The sequence below is a fragment of the Diadema antillarum genome, unplaced genomic scaffold (genome assembly GCF_040938485.1).
Source record: "Diadema antillarum isolate AM-2024a unplaced genomic scaffold, OU_Dant_1.0 scf00000098, whole genome shotgun sequence".
NCBI lineage: Eukaryota > Metazoa > Echinodermata > Echinoidea > Diadematoida > Diadematidae > Diadema > Diadema antillarum.
In genome coordinates, this window is record NW_027270987.1 from 3,024,992 (window position 1) to 3,042,512 (window position 17,521).

The 17,521-nt window shown below is 38.6% G+C and overlaps 1 protein-coding gene and 1 long non-coding RNA gene across 2 annotated transcripts in view; both read left to right on the plus strand.

Moving 5' to 3' along the window:
- Nucleotides 1–2,200: 2,200 nt before the first annotated feature.
- LOC139718642 (uncharacterized) lies at nt 2,201–8,762 on the plus strand. Its single transcript, XR_011710044.1, has 3 exons — nt 2,201–2,513; nt 5,342–5,441; nt 8,703–8,762. It is a non-coding gene; the product is annotated as an uncharacterized lncRNA (long non-coding RNA).
- Nucleotides 8,763–11,190: 2,428 nt separating this feature from the next.
- LOC139718667 (reelin-like) overlaps nt 11,191–17,521 on the plus strand; it is a 105,552-nt gene continuing 99,221 nt past the window's right edge. The window contains exon 1 of the mRNA XM_071630123.1: nt 11,191–11,404. Within this exon, the coding sequence (XP_071486224.1) occupies nt 11,191–11,404 (214 nt within the window). The remainder of the gene's footprint in view (nt 11,405–17,521) is intronic.

A 17,521-nucleotide genomic window follows, 5' to 3' on the forward strand; every position in this document is an offset into this window, starting at 1 on the left:
ATTCCGTTTGCTCTTTGTGATGGCACTAGGTGAGGGCTTCAAAACCTCTACACAGAATTTTGACCTTTGACTTCTTTGACCTTTGACCTTGATTTTTTACCGATATTGTACATTTTGCTACTAAATGCTACTTCCGGCGGGGACATATTTTACGCACCGCGTAATTTCTACTTTTCCTTGTTTTTAATTCATATGTACAGAATTGCTTTAAAAGTTACAAAAAGAATGGAAAAATTTGGTCAAAGAAGGTTATTATTGAGAATAGTGACAAATGGTGTTTTGTTTATGTGCATATTATAATTCTGTGGTGTGTGTGTGTGTGTGTGTGTGTGTACCATACATAAATTATAACTGTCAAAGTTTTGTACTTTAACCCGTTGAGGACGAGTCCCGAGTATACTCGGGCAAGCGTCTATGGGAAATGCGTATTGTAGCAATATCAAACCGTCCTCAACGGGTTAAGTATCCATCACAAACCATGAGAATTTATCTAAAAATTCAAAGTTTAGGCAATCCTCTTTTTCTCCAAGAGTAATAACAGAATGGAATTGTCTACCATCACATGTAGTAGATAGCTCTTCAATCAACTCATCACATGTAAAAACACATCTGAAGAAATTTGGGCAAGTAGGATAGATGACTTAACATAGGTGAAATTTTCAACTCTCTTATATTTACTCCAGCAGCACAAAGCATTTCACACAGAAATTAATCATCTTTATTTGGTGCAGAGGTGATAAGTTTTTTATAACTTTAAGCCCACTTCAAAGGTATGATTATGATTGTGCCATTTCAAAAAATAATGAAAACTTCAAACTGCGAATGCTGTTACCATTTTTTTTCTCTTTTTATTCCATTTTTCAACAGTGGAATGAAAATCACTTGATAGCAGCACCTTTCATATTTCTCAAAATATGCTATGATGAAAGTTACCTTGGTTCTGGTCCTGTCTTAATTTGGAGTGAATTTCTGGCAGTATTGTATTTCATCTGTCCTAAATAGAACTCCAGGAATTACTCCAACAAGTTTCAGATGAGATTTGACACCATGTTTGATAAAGTCAGACTGGAGTGGTGTTTACATTTTGCCACAGGGTCAACAAACCTTTTACCTCCCTTAATTCCCTCGTTAAAGTAGTGTTCACACCAAAATGAATGTTCATAATGTCATCATGACTGGCAGTGGCTAGACAATGTGAGGGTTTCATCATACCTATACACGCTTTACTTCACCTCTTCCGCTTTCTACAGCATTGGGGTCAAGGAAAGGAATATGAGTACCAAAAGAAGGGCCTTTGGAAAAGGAAGGGTCATGTTTAGAAAGTCGATGAAAATGGCTTACTCAGATAAGCTTCTGTTTACTGAAAATTAGAACAGAAGGATGGTAACTCTGTAAATCATTTTCAGTTTTACCACCTGCCTTGCTGTCAGCTGATGACCTATCAAATTTGGGAGTCATTCAGAGATTTAAAAAAACAAAAAGAACAAAAACTTGTCTTTGCTGACCATCAGTGCACTTATTTCCCCCCCTTTAGATTCTTTGCAAGCCCCCTTACCTATGATTTAAAGAAGTTGTTATGAAGATGAATCAATGTTGATTTCATGTCATTCTACACCTGAGACATATGACGTCCTTGGCACAGACAATCAAACGTTTGTATCTTGAGGTAAGTTCATACTTTCTGAAGATGCATGTACCATATCTTGGTTATTGTGAAGTTAAAGTGAAAAGTCTGAAGCATTTGGCACACGTATTATTTCTACCGCAATAAATCTTCATCTTTAATCCATGATGGGTCTGTTGCATCTGTTGAGAACCCTATGCTTCCCCAGATACTTTGCAAATGATGACTAACACTTTTTAAAGTTTCTGACACTTTCACAGATTTTACAAGTTGTAACGTGAACACTATGTTGCACTACAATGAAGACAGAGATCATTGACCCTTGAATTCAAGTTGTGTTAGACATAGAAAACAAGTGGGATTTACATATTCTGTTGTCATAGTAACAGGGAGTATCATCAATTGCGCCTATCTCAAGTAATTAAAAAATAATAATAATAATGGATCTTACTGCATGCTGTATAGATACATCAATATAATTTGTATTCTTTTATAGAGCTGTTTTATCAGAAGACAGTGTTTAGGGTACTGGAAAATGCTGATCAATGTGAACAACCCCTTCTGCTCAAGTCTTTAGCCTACCTGATCCCCAGGTGGAATAGCATGAATGGAGGAGTCTGGGAGCAAGGTGACTCACTGGATCGCCTTCATGGAAGGGACAAAGGTCTTCCCAGATCTCTCTCAGTCAGGTTCAGAGTCAAGAGTGAGTGAGAGACTGGAGTGGAGGGAGAAAGATTCGTGGAGTCACAATAAAGACAAGCTGGAATCATGGAAGAAGGGTGCTAATGGAAACCTCTGGACCTCCTGTTCTGCGTGTAGACACCTTGGATGGCAGACAGACGTCGTCTGAGCACTGGTGGAGCTAAATATTTGCCTGACACGACCTCAGGTGAGTCAGCAGTTCCGTACACACGGCTTGGTTTGTGCTTTGAGGAGTTTATCATTCACCTGTAGCAGTTCTTTGTGTGTTAAAGTGTGCCGTTCGTTGAATGGTCGATTATCAGCGTACAGGTGTGATGTTATGTGTCAAGTGAGATGTTACCTTCTCTTGTTGACAGTCATGCGTACAATGTAGCTACCCCAGGTGTATTGGTAAGCAAAAGATTCATGGTGGGCCTTTGAAGTTTAAAGGAGGACTCCGCATGATTTTCAGACTTTTGCATGTGAACATCTATAAATTGGTTATGCTAGCTGAAGATCAAGTTACAAAATTCATAGTGATTGGAAAAATTCAAAATTTAATAGTGAACAAGGATGATGACATTCGAAGCAGCTTCACCATAAGAATGCAGGATTTGTCGAATTGTGATGGAATAACATCGCTACATATACGTGTATGTACAAAATTATAGTCTGGAATATGTTTGTTTCTATGTCATCATCCTTGTTAGTGTAAGTTGTTTTGGTTTTCTTTTTCAGAGTATTGGTTTATCTGCTCAAGGACCACAATAAATTCCATAAATCTATACATAGCTCTACCAACTTACGCACTATATGAGGTGAAATTATGAAAATTGTCCGGAATTCCTCCTGTAGACATTCATATACCAGTTATCTCCTGAGTTCTTTTCCTGCAGTGAACTTAAATAAAGTTATGTGGTATTGCACAAATTGGCAATTGGTACACAGGTTGTGCCTGTGCAAACTGCTTATAAGTAGGAATTAATTCACATGCTTAGACAAACTATGAACCGTGTCTCCTTAGAACTATTCATATTTCCATACATTTTGTGAAATGATATACAACTGTAGATGCCCTCTTGTATTTGGTTGTGAGAGAGGTGAATTTGATAAAAGTTATTTCATGTGACTGGTATACTCCACCTGTTTAACAACATAGAGATACAAGAGAACAAAAATGTAAAGTCAGCAGAGCTGGAGTTTTAATAATTTCTGAAATGAGCCGATGAGTCTCCTTATTTCTCAGGGTGATTCCATGTTAGATCTTCAGTGTCTTTTTATGTCCTGACAAGATAAAATCGTCGGTTGCGAATGAAAAGGGTGTTAAGTTGTCTCAAACACTATGGGTTTAGTGGCAACTTTAAAATGCCCTTATCATTCTCACTCGACGATATGAAATCATCCTCGATTTGGGAATAATATTTGCATATTGACATGCATGCAACATGCAAGTATCTCCCCTGAAAGCTCTTTGGAACCTTGGTCATATTGATGTAGCAATGTTTGTAGCCCAGTCTTTTATAGTCTAAAGGAATGGTATAGTTTTGCTGGAGTTGGGGAATTCAGTTTCTAACTTTTTGCGAGATACATGTTATGAGAAACCACTTACGATATATATTGAAGAGCATACAGTTCTAAGAGGTATTCAAAGTTTATTTGATGAAAATCGATTTGGAAATGGCTGAGATATCCAAAAACAAAGTGGTCCTAATAAAATGGTGGATCCGACCTTTTATTAGGAATTCTTTGCTTTTGGATATCTCAGCCACTTCAAAGAATTGTATGCTCTGTTGTACTTCATGAGAGATTTCTCATTATCTCACACAAAAGTTGGAAACCTGAAGCTCCATCTCAACCAAAACTATACCATCCTTTTAAGTGAGAAGCTAATTTTCTCAACTTTTATGATCATTCATTCCCTTTGTTTTTTTTTTTTGTTTTTTAAAGCAGCAAGGGGATTCAGCTGTTGTTCCCAATCTATCTCACCCCCTCTCCCAGTCACCCAGGATAGTTCTAGGGTCCAGTATCAGATATTTGCGCAAACTGCTGGAGGCTTTCTGTATTAAAGTTGTAAATGTACAAGTGTAGGCCATTGCACTTTTACAGAGAGATCATGTGTGATGGTAAGATATCAACATTGACTCACAGGAACAATGCTGGTACTGCTCTGATTTTCAGAGGAATGGAAACTAGTGGTAGTTTTCAGAGATATCTTCATTGTGGCCTTACCAATTGCAGGGCTGGTGAATTGGGGGGGGGGGGGGAGGGGAGTGGGGAAGGAGGTTGCTTTTAATAGTGTGCTTCACTTTTGATGAAAAACAAACAAAAACAAAACATTAAAATCAAATGAAAGAATGCATAACAAACACACATGGTTTTTGATGGTTCTACCCAGATGTCCTGTCAAGAATAAAGGTAGCATGACATTGTCCGTGGAAATGTGCGTATTAGGCATAATGAATATCTATGTATGTATCTGACCATCTTTTTCTGTTCAGTAGTGCACAGCATTCTACCAAAATGAATTGTGTATGACTTGGCTGGCAGATTCAGCATGGTTTGGCCATGATACAGTTCGTATTGGACTGCGAATAATTCCTGAGCTATTATGTGAGAATTTGGAGAGGGAAAAAAAAAAAAAACATTTTGTGCTTGCTTGTTCCACATGGTGATGCTAGAGCTAGTACATAGTTTCCTTTATATTCAAGGATTGTAAGCTCTTCATAGTGCCATGTGTGTTATCATGTGGGGATGCTCTAAAGAGGGTTTTTTTTTTTGTGATATATGGCAATAGGAAAATGACTCATTTCCTTGCTTTTGGGAAGTCCAAGCAATAAATCTTAGAAGTTTGATATGGTGTTGAACAAGTTCTCTTCAGAAATGTCAAACACAGGAATCCTAAATAGTGGAACATAAACAAGTAAGGTCTTGGTTGCTGCCGTGTAGCAGTAATGCCCTCCACTGTGAACAAAAGGGCATTGACGGCACATGTTTTATGCAGTGCGATAAGTGCCCTTTTGTTTCTTACATGTACAGCAGGCAGGAAACGGGAAGAATGCATGGACACAGAACACAAAGCCGATCATTGAAAATGTGTGAGAACTGTGGTTGCCCAACCAGGAGCCATTCAAACAAGGTATCGCCATCAATGGAAATAATTGAATAGAGGTGCTCTCTGAGGATTTGTTTCTTGTCATTCATTTTGTGTTTGCCACCGAACAGTCCACCACTGTACCTGGACACGCATTGTATTTTGCTATTTGTGCGAAGTTAATGAGTTACTCTGCAGTGTGCAGTCTTCAGCCTGACGCATACCAAAACCGCAAATCGTAAAAGTTTCAAAAGAAGTATGGCAGTATAGAAGACTCACCAGAACAAACCTTTTCTTCTCCCCCCCAACCCCACCCCACCCTCCTTTCCCCATCCCCCTTCTCCCTTCCCATCTGCAAGTCTGTAGTTTAAGGCATACATCTCTGTTTTTGAACAAGCAGGGCACCATAACAGTTTTCTGTATTGAATATTATGTATTTGTCTAGCTTTCTTTTTTAATGCAAAGTTCCCCCTAGTCCCCTCCCCCCCCCCCCCAACAAAAAAAGAAACTCAGAGTAGAATCTGCCTTGGGTATCAAGCACCAGTAAACTACTGTAAATGTGGATATTTTCGCGTGACTAATTTTTTGCGCTCGGCGGGGTAAGAAGAGTTTAGCATGTTTTTAATTTCGCGGAATCAGACATCAACTACTGGGACATATGGCAAGCAAAAATATTCTCTAGCTTTTATTTTCGCGCTAGTTTCGGGTTGCACGAAATGTGCGAAAATATCAACATCGCGAAAATTTCAACATTGCGAAAATTTCCACTTTTACAGTACACTGTAGCTGAATTTTAATTGTCAAACTTCATCTGAAATTTAGCTGCAAAGAAATTACCTCTTCACATTGAGTTTTAGTTGTTCACATTCTCATTCACTTTTTGGGAGATGTTACTTTAATTTTAGAACAGTGAGGTGTACATGTGAATGTGGTACTGTATACACTATAATCTTCGCGTACATAAATTTTCGCGAATTGCCGCTGTCACACATTTTCGCGAGTGGTTAAATTCGCGATGGGGGGACCAGAGAAAATATGAATTGGCAAAGAAAGTGTGAATTTTCAACTTACTAGCAAATAAGAATGATACTAGTTATACACTGCATGAAAAAAACTTACCAAACTCTGCGAACTACAGTAGTAAGTTAGAATTCAACATTTTTGAAGTGGTTAAGTCCATCGCGCTAGATTTCTGACGAGTGGTCCCCTTGCGATAATGAATTGGCTCTCTACAGTATTCTTAAGTAGACGTGGACGTGTTATATGTACGTAAACAAGCTTAGCCAGTAACTATATGTTGGTCTGTTCGGTAAGCCATGACATGGTATACTAATGTTAGTACTGAAATGTTCGTATCATCAAGGCAAGGGATTCATTTTGGAAGGTAATATTTTCGTGTGTTGTTAATTTCGTGAATAGCTCCCGACTCGCGAAATTCGCGAAAATAAAACCCCCGCGAAATATATAGCGTATACAGTATTTCCTTCCCTGTGTATCTGTTCATCTCAGGAATTATCTTGTTTGGAGCCATGTATGTAAATACATGCACTCTGTTCAACAAGGGTTTAACTATTCAGGCATCATCAAGGCAATGTGTAATTTCTCTTGATCATGATATTCTTCTTCAATGTTTTTTTAATATAGCTGCAATGTTTCAATCATGTTGTAGCACAATGTTGTTATTATCATGTATTAATTGCTTCCCCAGCAAGGAGAACATTTCTCTCCTGTTATTTTTTTTTTCATGAATAGAATGCAAACCAAATGTAGTAACTGAACTGTGTCCTTCAGACATGGAGTAGTCATTAGACAATGGTCTACTTGGGTACTTGAAGAGGAGAGCTGAAAATAGGGATGCCTAATCGCTGGATTAAACCTTACTAGTATTTGATAGGATAAGCGGCTATTAAATGAAACCTACGATGTACAGTGTGTGAGTGAAATTGTAAGACTTGGATGGTCAGTGAGTGTGTCTCACAGACACACAGAGACAGCAAGTCTCCTCCTCTGACACAGATCGCTAACCTCTCAGTAATCCCTGTGCTCCCATTGGTGGAAAGTCTTCCTCACAGACAGCTCTGCCCTGTGGTCTGATCCATTGTTGTGAATAGGGGTGATTGATGCTGGCCCAATTATGAGGGTGACCTTGCCTTGTGTATGGCAGGAGAAAGGGGCAGGATAGAGAAAGGTAGAGAAATTGGGTGGGGGGGGGGGGAGGGGGAGGGGGAGGGGGGGTGAGAAGGGGCAGGTGGATTGATTTACAAAATGTATCCAGGATGAGTCATATTAAAATGGGGTTGTTTGTTAGGGCCTGTATGGTGCATGTAGTACAGATAAATTCATAAGGGATTACAGGTGGTGCTGGAGAATCTACGATACATGTTTTTGAAATCCAGTTGCATGGGAGAGTGAAATGATAAAGATGGGGGGGAGGGGGGAATATGCACATCATAGGGAGGGAGAGAGAGTTTTTGTACGTGGGATTGTTTGTGTATGTGCGAGGGAGGATTGTGTGGTGATGGTGTGTGTGTAGGGAGGTAGATTATGGAGAGGGAAGAGGGGCGGATGGCAATAATATTACATAAAGTATCCACTGTATGTGTGATTTGAGCAAATCATATGTAGGGAGACAAACTAAAATGCTGAGCAGACAGTAACAGTTCAGGGAGGCACCAAATTGTTTATGCAGGAAGGTAGTGATGTCAGGACTTAGAGGGGAAATTATGAATGAAGAGAGATCAAAGGGACATAGACAAACAAGGGAAAAGACCTGGTTAGTTACAGGCCCCTGGCCCTTGGCGTTTTCAAGGCAGACACAGATTTGTAACCAGGATATTACCAAGGGGGGGGGGGGGGGGAGGGGAGAGATGTTGGTGTCAGAATGTTCGGAGCGATATATCATTTCGATAATTTATGGGTCCTTGAATCTAATTGGCTTCCACCCCAGTTAGTCAGCCAAGTTATTGACAGTTGAGTGACATTGTTGAGAGGGGAAACCAGTCATTCTTTTGTATTCCAAAGGGGACAGAGACTGTAATCAAACAACAACGGCTAAATCAGAAATGTGGGCTGTCCCTACACAACCTCCCCTCTGACTGAAATTTGGGGAGATCAGTGGGACGAAGGGAACTGGAGGCTAATCTTTTCAGGAACTGTCAGGGGGTGGGGAGCTGAGAGGAATCCTTATCAGGATCGCTGGTTTTGGATGAGGAGACCATTTGGAGCGTGGTATGTCGTCCGGGGTTTGGGTGGCTTTTTTGTGACTTGTCATACATCACACATTGTTCCCTGGTTCCTCTCCACTAGCTAGCGGGTGCCAGGGGATCACGGTATTCTCCACTGTCCGCTGAGGGGATGCAGAGGGACGCGACTTGCTCCAGATTTCTGTTTAGATGTTGAGATGCCTCCCAGACTCTTCCACAGAGGACAAGAGATAGCCAACTTCTCTTTGCTCGCTCTTGTGGTATGCTTCCCATGAAAGGTTTATCAAGTAGCTGTGATAGGTGAGATTTTAGATTGTTGAATTTTCTTTATTTAGGGTTTGGTTGTTTGGATTTTGTTTTGTTTTGTTTTGTTTTGTTTTGTTTTTTTAATTTTAAAGCCACAAATTTTATGTACTTGTATAATGAGAATCGGGAAATTTACTTCTAGATCACATGGTTGAAAGATTATGAGCATCACAACAAAAATACTTTCCATCTGCGAAATCTCCATGATTTATAAGTATGCATTGTAATCGAAATGAGAAATTTTCGTAATATATCTAGCTGTCATGAATTATTTATAAACGTATCATCTCTGCGATATTTTTACTCCTGGTGGAAATATATTATACTGAATATATTAAAGTTGATCCCCTGAGAAAGTGACACAGCATGTGATTTAATGTGAAATTTTTGTGAGTAACACTAAAAAAGTGGAAATGTTTTTCATTTACTCGTTCAGGCATGTTTTTGTTGTTATAAACTAAAAACTATATACACCTGGAAAATGTATGTATGGAAGAAGACTGTACCATAATTTGTAGAGCATTGTGTCTTTTTTTTGATTAGTTGAATGTATTGGCTTCTGAAGGATTCTGACAAAAAAAAGAGTCAAGATTATCATAAAATGATAAAAATCCCCCTAAAACTATAACAATGATGTTCATAAATATGTACAAACAACTTATGATTATAAACAACTTTGAATTCAGTCAAATCTCAAACTACCAAGTTTTGAAATGAATAGTTACAATATTGTAAGTGCACCTCTTTTTCTCCACCACGTCATTTTCAGCTATGTAGTCCTTGTTACATTTCAAAAAGGGCTTCAAAGCCAGTAAAATTGGGAAGTTTGCTTTGGAATTTAGCATATATAAGCATAATATTTCAGACACAAAAACATGACAGATATTGAAAAAAAGGCATATTTACATTTGTTCTTTTCTTGTAGCAATAGAGAGATGAAAGTGATAGCACTCCTGTTGTCTCACTACAGCAATGTAAGACTAATCCAGGCTGGGGAAGCTGATTTATTATCCCAAAACAGTTGCAGCATTTCCCTTTTCTCTTAATTATGTGGTGAATCATTGCTTTTACCCATGTAGTGCATTGTTGCTGGTACAACATTTCCTCTTCCTGTTTTAACATGCCCTGAATTAGATTAAAACTTGGCAAAGAAATATGTTCAGTCATGAACACAATGTATTGTATGCACCTGTCCATGAACTCTAGTAACTCAATGTAGTGTTCACCCATCCACTACTGCAACCTAGTGGGTCTAGTTCATACTGTACAACCAGAAATTTTCACTTGCATGATTTTAATTTCGCAAATTTTGCGAGAGCTTTAAAGTAGTGCATGGACATTTTTAGAATTTCATGCAGATTATGTTTAAAAAGATAGAAAAAGAAAAGTGTATTTAGCACACAGGCAAACTAACATAACATCGTTAGGTTTGGCCAGCCATAGCTGTTTGTTCACATGTTCCCTGAACAGCTTCTGAAAGAGATACATCTAGTTCCTAGAAAAAGACAGGTAGCTGTCTATTTATATTTCATGAAAGACTGTTGAAAGAGATGCATCCAGTTGCTAGAAAATTGACTCTGACATTCACGGACGGTGGGTGGGGCTTTGACGGCTGGGCAGAGATTTCTGAGCAACGGGAGTTACAACACATTACAGCTGAGGGGATGAAAAAAAAGAGAGAGTTTATTAGACAGTGGACAGGTTGTCTGCCAAAGGGACAAGTGCCTATCTGTCCAGTTCAGCTGTGTGCAGTGTATGCAAGTTCCACTGATCAACTTACACTGTACATCCCAATTTACGATTTCTGGATCCGGAGATTTGTAAGCACGCAGCTCTTGTGACTCGGGAAGTTCTGCCAGGTTGTGAAATGCGTTGAAATCTTTTCACTGCATCTTTCTTGAGACTGCAAAGTTAGTGCAATTGCACCATCCACCACTCAGCCAAATTAATGTCTGTTTTTGTGTCCATGATGTTTTTGCAGGATAAACAGGAGCTAAATCTGACATTGGCTTCATCATTTGTGTTGGGATGACTCTTGACTTCCTCATCCGCCTCCTCCTCCTTCTCTAGACTAGGATTAAGGCAGGAATATCATCCAGTCAGCAAGAGACCAGAGAGACAAAGGTGTGAATATCTCTTGGAGAAGGCATCATCAGCTCCATCTCTACCAAGTGCGAATTAGGAGCCAGGATAGAGGATTTAAACTGCTTACAAATTCTCCATCGGCTGCATTCTCTTTTTTTATTTTTGTGCCATTCTGAGCGCAAAGTGCAAAAACTTTGACAATGGAGGGAACTGTGTGTAAGTCACTGCTCTTGGGACTGCTTGCATCCTGTGTGCTGTGCGCGAATCCATCTGGGGCTCAGCTCATGCCGTTCACCTTCCCCTGCTCCTACAGCAGCGTGTCGGACGAAGGAAGCACGGATGAAGGGGAAGTAGCAGTGTCCGTCAGTATCCATGGCAACCCAAGCTACTATGTGCCTCAACAAGTTTATCAAGGTACAGTATGATGTCCTTGTATGCTAATCCTCATTGAGCAAGCCATGTGACATTTTTTTTCCCACTCTTTAGTGAGGGATAAGAGCAAAAACATACAAATAACGCTGGAACAGAATCAACCCATAGGAGTACAAATTTCAATTCATTTGCAACATCTGAAGAGTTGTGGAATCGTGTTATTTCACTGCAATTAACTTCACCTTCTGGAGCTAAAGGAGTGGAATTTCCCCCCCCCCCCCCCCAAAGAAAAAAGAAATTATAATAATAAAAGAAAATGCAATACTCCTGCATGAAAGCAATGCGTAGCAGAAAGTATTATTACACCTTTATGTCTACCTTTTCATTGTAAAGGAATTGAAAACAGTTCTATGGGTATTGCCTTGTAAGTAGGACTCGATATGTAACCACCACCACCACCACCACCACAAAATGTGCCCTTATTTTTTGTATACAAAGAGTTTAGCAATATCAGTATAAAAGTATGCAAAATAAACTTGTTTTAAGGTTTGATACAGTTGTGGAATTACTGTGTTACCGATGACTTGGTACTATCCAACTTTTTGCAAGTAGTTGTGTTCCTCCTGGATTGTTTTATCAGTAGCCAACCTTGTGGTTTCAAGGCTTATTGATCAGTCACTCGCCCTGTATCATGATCACCCAGGATTGTTGTTATGATATTGTACAATGTAGGTCAGCTGCCAGACGTTTTTATCAATGGAAATTGATTAACAGAGTGATTACATTTCGTGGTGGATATGATATCTGCCATTCCCCCCAGTGAAGACCAAGATCTAGAATTTTCTCAGCTCACATTTGCCCATTCAAATGAATATGCCATGTAAAAACTTCAAGTAATTCTACAGAACTGTACAATATAAAAACATTATATTCAAAGTGCATTTGTTTGTCTGCAGTATGGCAAATGTAAAAAGTAAGAAAGGAAGAGCTGCTCTTTGAATTATATGTTACTGCATGGAAGTACCCAGCTGAATCCTTTATTCCTGAAGTAATTCCCCATGCCAGTTCAGTACTGGTTGTGTCTACACCATTGCGCAGCCATAACTTTGAACTTTCGTTGATAATAGGCTCCCTTTTCTAGCAGTATGATAGAACTTCAAAGTAATTTAGATTAGGTAGGCAGGAAATGCACTTTTGTTTAGAATTAAGACTTTTTAACAGGTGAAATTGTTGGCTGCGTGTTTTGCCACCAGTTGAACTTCCCAGACATTACAGAAGGAAGTGCATGCTGTGGTTTGTTGAACACTGGTTGCAATCAGATATAAATGAACCTTCCATTGCTTTCCGGCCCTGCTGTCGTGGGTTATATCAGTGTACGCTGTAACTGCACTGGAATTGACAGCATAAAAATATGTGCATTTCCCCCTCATTTCCCTTGACTGCTATGAGAGCAGCTGAGTAAATCAGTAACAGATCATTTCCTGTATAGCGGATGCACTTGTCTGCCAAAATATTTAGAGGGTAGATAGGTGGCAGGTTATATCTCTGTGTGCTGTTATCAGGCAATGTGATGTTATAGGGTTCACAACAATGAAGTCATATTGCCTAGGAGATAAGAGAACAAACATTTGAACCAAGAGATTTTGGAAATGGAAGAGAAGAATACACTAAACATGGGGGGCTGTAGCTGCATGTTATGATACCTACACATGTCGTGCGTTGCTAATGTGACTATGATCACTCTAGTGATCATGTTGCATTTTTAAGTTGACTTTGAACATGAATGAACAGGCCTACTGTGTCAGAAATTGTCAGGTTAGGCTAAAGTTATTCATGATATGCAAATCTTCTGGCATCAGAGCTTATTAGTGTAAAAAAAGGTTCTGCTTCGATTTGATTAAATGATAACCTTATCCATCCTGACACATTGCTCTAGGAACGTGACATGGAAACCATGCCGTTGATCGGTTCGCAAGACTAAATATGAAATAAAAACAGTAGTAGTGGTACCATTTGTCAGCTTGTAAACATGGATATATTTCTTTCTTTCGAACAATGTACAGAAAATTCACTAGGTTAGAGGGCTATGACTGTTGATATTCAATACATTTTATGTTTGGTGCGAGACAATGATAATTATTGGGATTTTGGAATTTTGTTCAAGTATACACACAAGCTCTGCAGAAGGCCATATTTCTGGAATAGGATCAAACAAACCAAAAGCAATGAATAAACAGGCAGGCAGACAGACAGACACACACATTTACACATGCGCCAAATGAGGAAATCCTTTTGTGTGTAAATTCATACACTGTCCATGTCCAATGACAGGTACAAATATGTACTTGTACCTTGTACATGTGCACACTGATTGTGCTGTGGAACACCATAGGGGTAGAACTCCATGGGGTGAGAACACTCACCTCAAACATTCCAACTGAACTGTAAATATTCATAACAACCTAAATTACATCAATCAGAAGTGATAAAGTCCTATCTCTCTCTCTCTCTCTCTCTCTCTCTCTCTCTCTGTCTCTCAATATTGACACGACTTTGCAAGAGCACACTCCCAAGGAATGCAGATCAGTGTTTTCATTACAAACTCTTTTTGGTAAAGTGGTAATATTGACAATATCTCTACAGTGATTACATGTGACTCTATTTACCATGATACATCAATGGGACATCATTTGTCATAACCTGTGTTTGAGGTGCAGATTATTGTCTGATGGATATGATGACTTCATATTTGTTTTACACCTTCACACACTTTGCACTTGGGTCGTACTTGTCAAGCACAGCTTTTATTTTTTAAAAGATTTGCACACTTTTTCTGGATAAATATTCCCTGCAGCTATAGCCTCTACTGGATAGAAGTCGAAGTCAAACCCCCCCGTGATCATTTTAGGCCGTAGAACTGTGCACAAATCATCATAATAGCTCCATATTGTCCATTTATTGCCTGTTGCCATGGTCAAGATCAGCTTGACAAGGACTTTAAAGGGAAAGCCTACCCAATGTTCAAGTTTTTGTGCTATTGATATCTTTTTGCCATACTTTTTAAATTGTATTCAGGTTTTTTTTTTTCTTTTTTGAAATGTAAAATACAGTAAATGAAAGATTTTCATTCTGAGACCTCTGCTGTTCAATTCTTTGTTGTGGTTTGCAGAATTTTCAACATTCTGTATACGAAACAAATATTATTTCTATGTTGACCACACATTTTAGAAAATTACATTTTTTGTTTATCTTTCGAATTTAATATGTATTTTTGTTTGATTTCTTGATGTTGTTGAATTAGTCTACTTCCATGTAATCTTCAATTAATATGTCATATGCAGTAAAATTTAGAGGATAGATCTGCTAATTTAAAGATGGCAAATGGGATAACATTGGCAGCAAAATCACCGCTGGACTTGTTGGGTTTAATTACAAAGGACAGAAAAGTGCTGAGTTTCATTAAAATCAGACTTTAAGATAAGGTTTAATTATTTCACAGGATGGAGAGATTTTGATTAATAGTCACGTAATAGAAAATTAAGAATTTCATAGGAAAGAGAGCTAAATCCTTTCTTGTAAATTAAAGATGTTTGCAGTTAAACCTGCTGAAAAAAACCCACAAAGAAAATATAAAATACATCATATCTTTTATCACAACTTCAGGAGTATTCATTGTTATGCAACAAGTGTGGTATCAGAAGAAAGATATTATTTTGCTCAATCTGATGGTGGACCTACGGTACTTAAAAATGTCACTTAATGTGTTTTACAATCAAATTCTTCAAATGTTAATGTCTATATCAGAGAAGTAGCGTTTATTTAGGCCTTTGAATGAAGAAGAATATATAAGAGCCCTGGTCGTTATTTACGAGGTACTTCAGAGGTAATAGAACGATATGATATATAATCCAAACTATGGCATCCCACAGGTTACTGAGTGAAATCACAGAGAGAGGAGTTCTTCTCATTGAATAGCAGGGGCACCTGCTGAAGGTAAACAGTTTGGAGAAGGTGCAGACTGATTGGATGAGAGTATAGGGGTCATAGGTCAACGAAACCTGTCACCCACAATCTCCAACAAGTGATAACACACTCACCCCTGGTTACCGGCTTTGGATTAGTCTTCGACTTCCAGTTGAATATTTGATACGTACAGCTGACTCTCAATATCAGAGTACCTCTTGAAATACATGTTATAACATATTACAAATTAAAACAAAAGATATGATAAGAGATTGCTTTTTAGTGCATACAAAAATTGGCAACATAAATGGAAAATACTAAGCAGATGAGACCAAGGTAACAGACATTTTTACCTGCTAAATGTCTCAAACTTTAAAAAAAAAATGTGACATGTAGGCCTATGTAGTGAATGTCCATATCTTGGTTTCATGACAATGACATTGTTGCATTGTAGCCACATTCACTGCGCAAACAGAATTAACTTCTATGAAAGAACAATTCTCATCAAAAGTTTTAAAGTGACGTGTGAAAGAATTGACATCCTTTACATGAGGATAATCATGGTTTCTCTTTAAAAAAACCTATTGTTTATCAATCAGTTGATAATTAAGAATGATACACAAAATATTCTGGCAATAAAATAATAAGAGTTTTCTTTTCCCCATGATAAGTGCATCATTGTACATCAGGTTTACATGTATTCAGAGCAATATTGATTTTAGACCAGCCATTAATTGTTCAGTTATCTTGCTACCTTTGAATACTCTGTAATAGATTATTGACCAAAAATGAAAGGGTCCTTTTTATTGTCAAAATAAGTAAGTGCATACGTGTATGTATTCATATGGCAATATGTGATGAAAATCATAAAGATAGTTTGGAAAATGACTATGTGGTGCTATACCATCAGTGCGTGTATACAATAATTTGGACTTGATTTGAATGAGTCAAAGTGCATTGCAGTGCAGAAAAAGAAAGGTATGAAAATAAAGCCAAACAATTAAAAAAAAAGTATTCATCATCACCGAGTACAAGTATTGGCATCTGCACAGAATAATTGGAGTGGAAAGTATTTCTGAATCATACAGATATGATGCAAAATTTTTTAAGTGTCATTCATCATTGTTCAGTCAGGACCCATTACCTTTCTGGGTGAATCCAGAATATTTGATTTGTTTGTTTGGTTCTGAAGAGAGGTCTTTTATGAGAATGGATAGCTTTCTAGCCAAAGTCAGTTATTCATTAATCAGGTTGTGATTCACAAGGACATTATCTCTTCTCCTCCTCCCCCCATGGATCAAATGAGGTCCTTCCAATTATGTTTCCGCTAACATTTCGTTCTGAAAAACGGATTTAACAATGCCATGATGGTAACAACAGGTACCTCCTTGAGGCACGCCATTTTCCATCACTCACACTCCCAGGCCAGTGTGTGTGTGTGTGTGATAAGTCCTTGGCTTGTGTGTGGATCATGTTTCCTTCTTAATACCTCCATATCATTCCTTGGACATTGTGACTGTTGTTGTTAGTCTTTAATATAAACCTTAACATCCTCAGCTCAGAATTGATCGGTCTCTCAGGATTACGGTGTTCTGGAACCGATCTTTCGTCGCGCCCAATCTACCCTGGAGACTCATGAGCTGATGCCAAACTCTCCATTTTCACTCCAAGAATTTGACGAGGCTGGATGTTTGCCCGCTTAGTCATGTAATGCAATCATCATCTGAGATAGGATATGAGGAGGAGCAGTTAAAAATTCGGGGAGTGCAACTTAAGTAGTTTGTCCGCTGAAGCCTGATTATGTTTCAAGAGGAACTTTTGCAAGTGATAGGGTAGTTGCCATGGTAACTTACACATGTCAAAATACACACGGGTCATAAATTTGCCGAGGTTCACAGAGTGGCGGGTGCCCATCAGTTGGAGATAGCATAGTTGTAGCTGAACTTTAATCGTCAGTGCATCTATCTGTCAATTCTTTATACGTTTTGTAGGGTGTGGTTACAAGATGTGATTTAAAGATGAATGTGCCTATATGTACATTAACCCGTTGAGGATGAGTCCCGAGTATACTCGGGCACTCATCTGTGGAAATGCATGTTGTAGCAAAATCCGCCCATCCTCAACGGGTTAGAGGGGATCTTAAGTCTTTAGTTTAAGTGCCTGTTTTAACCCATAACAAGTTTCCATCTGAAGAAG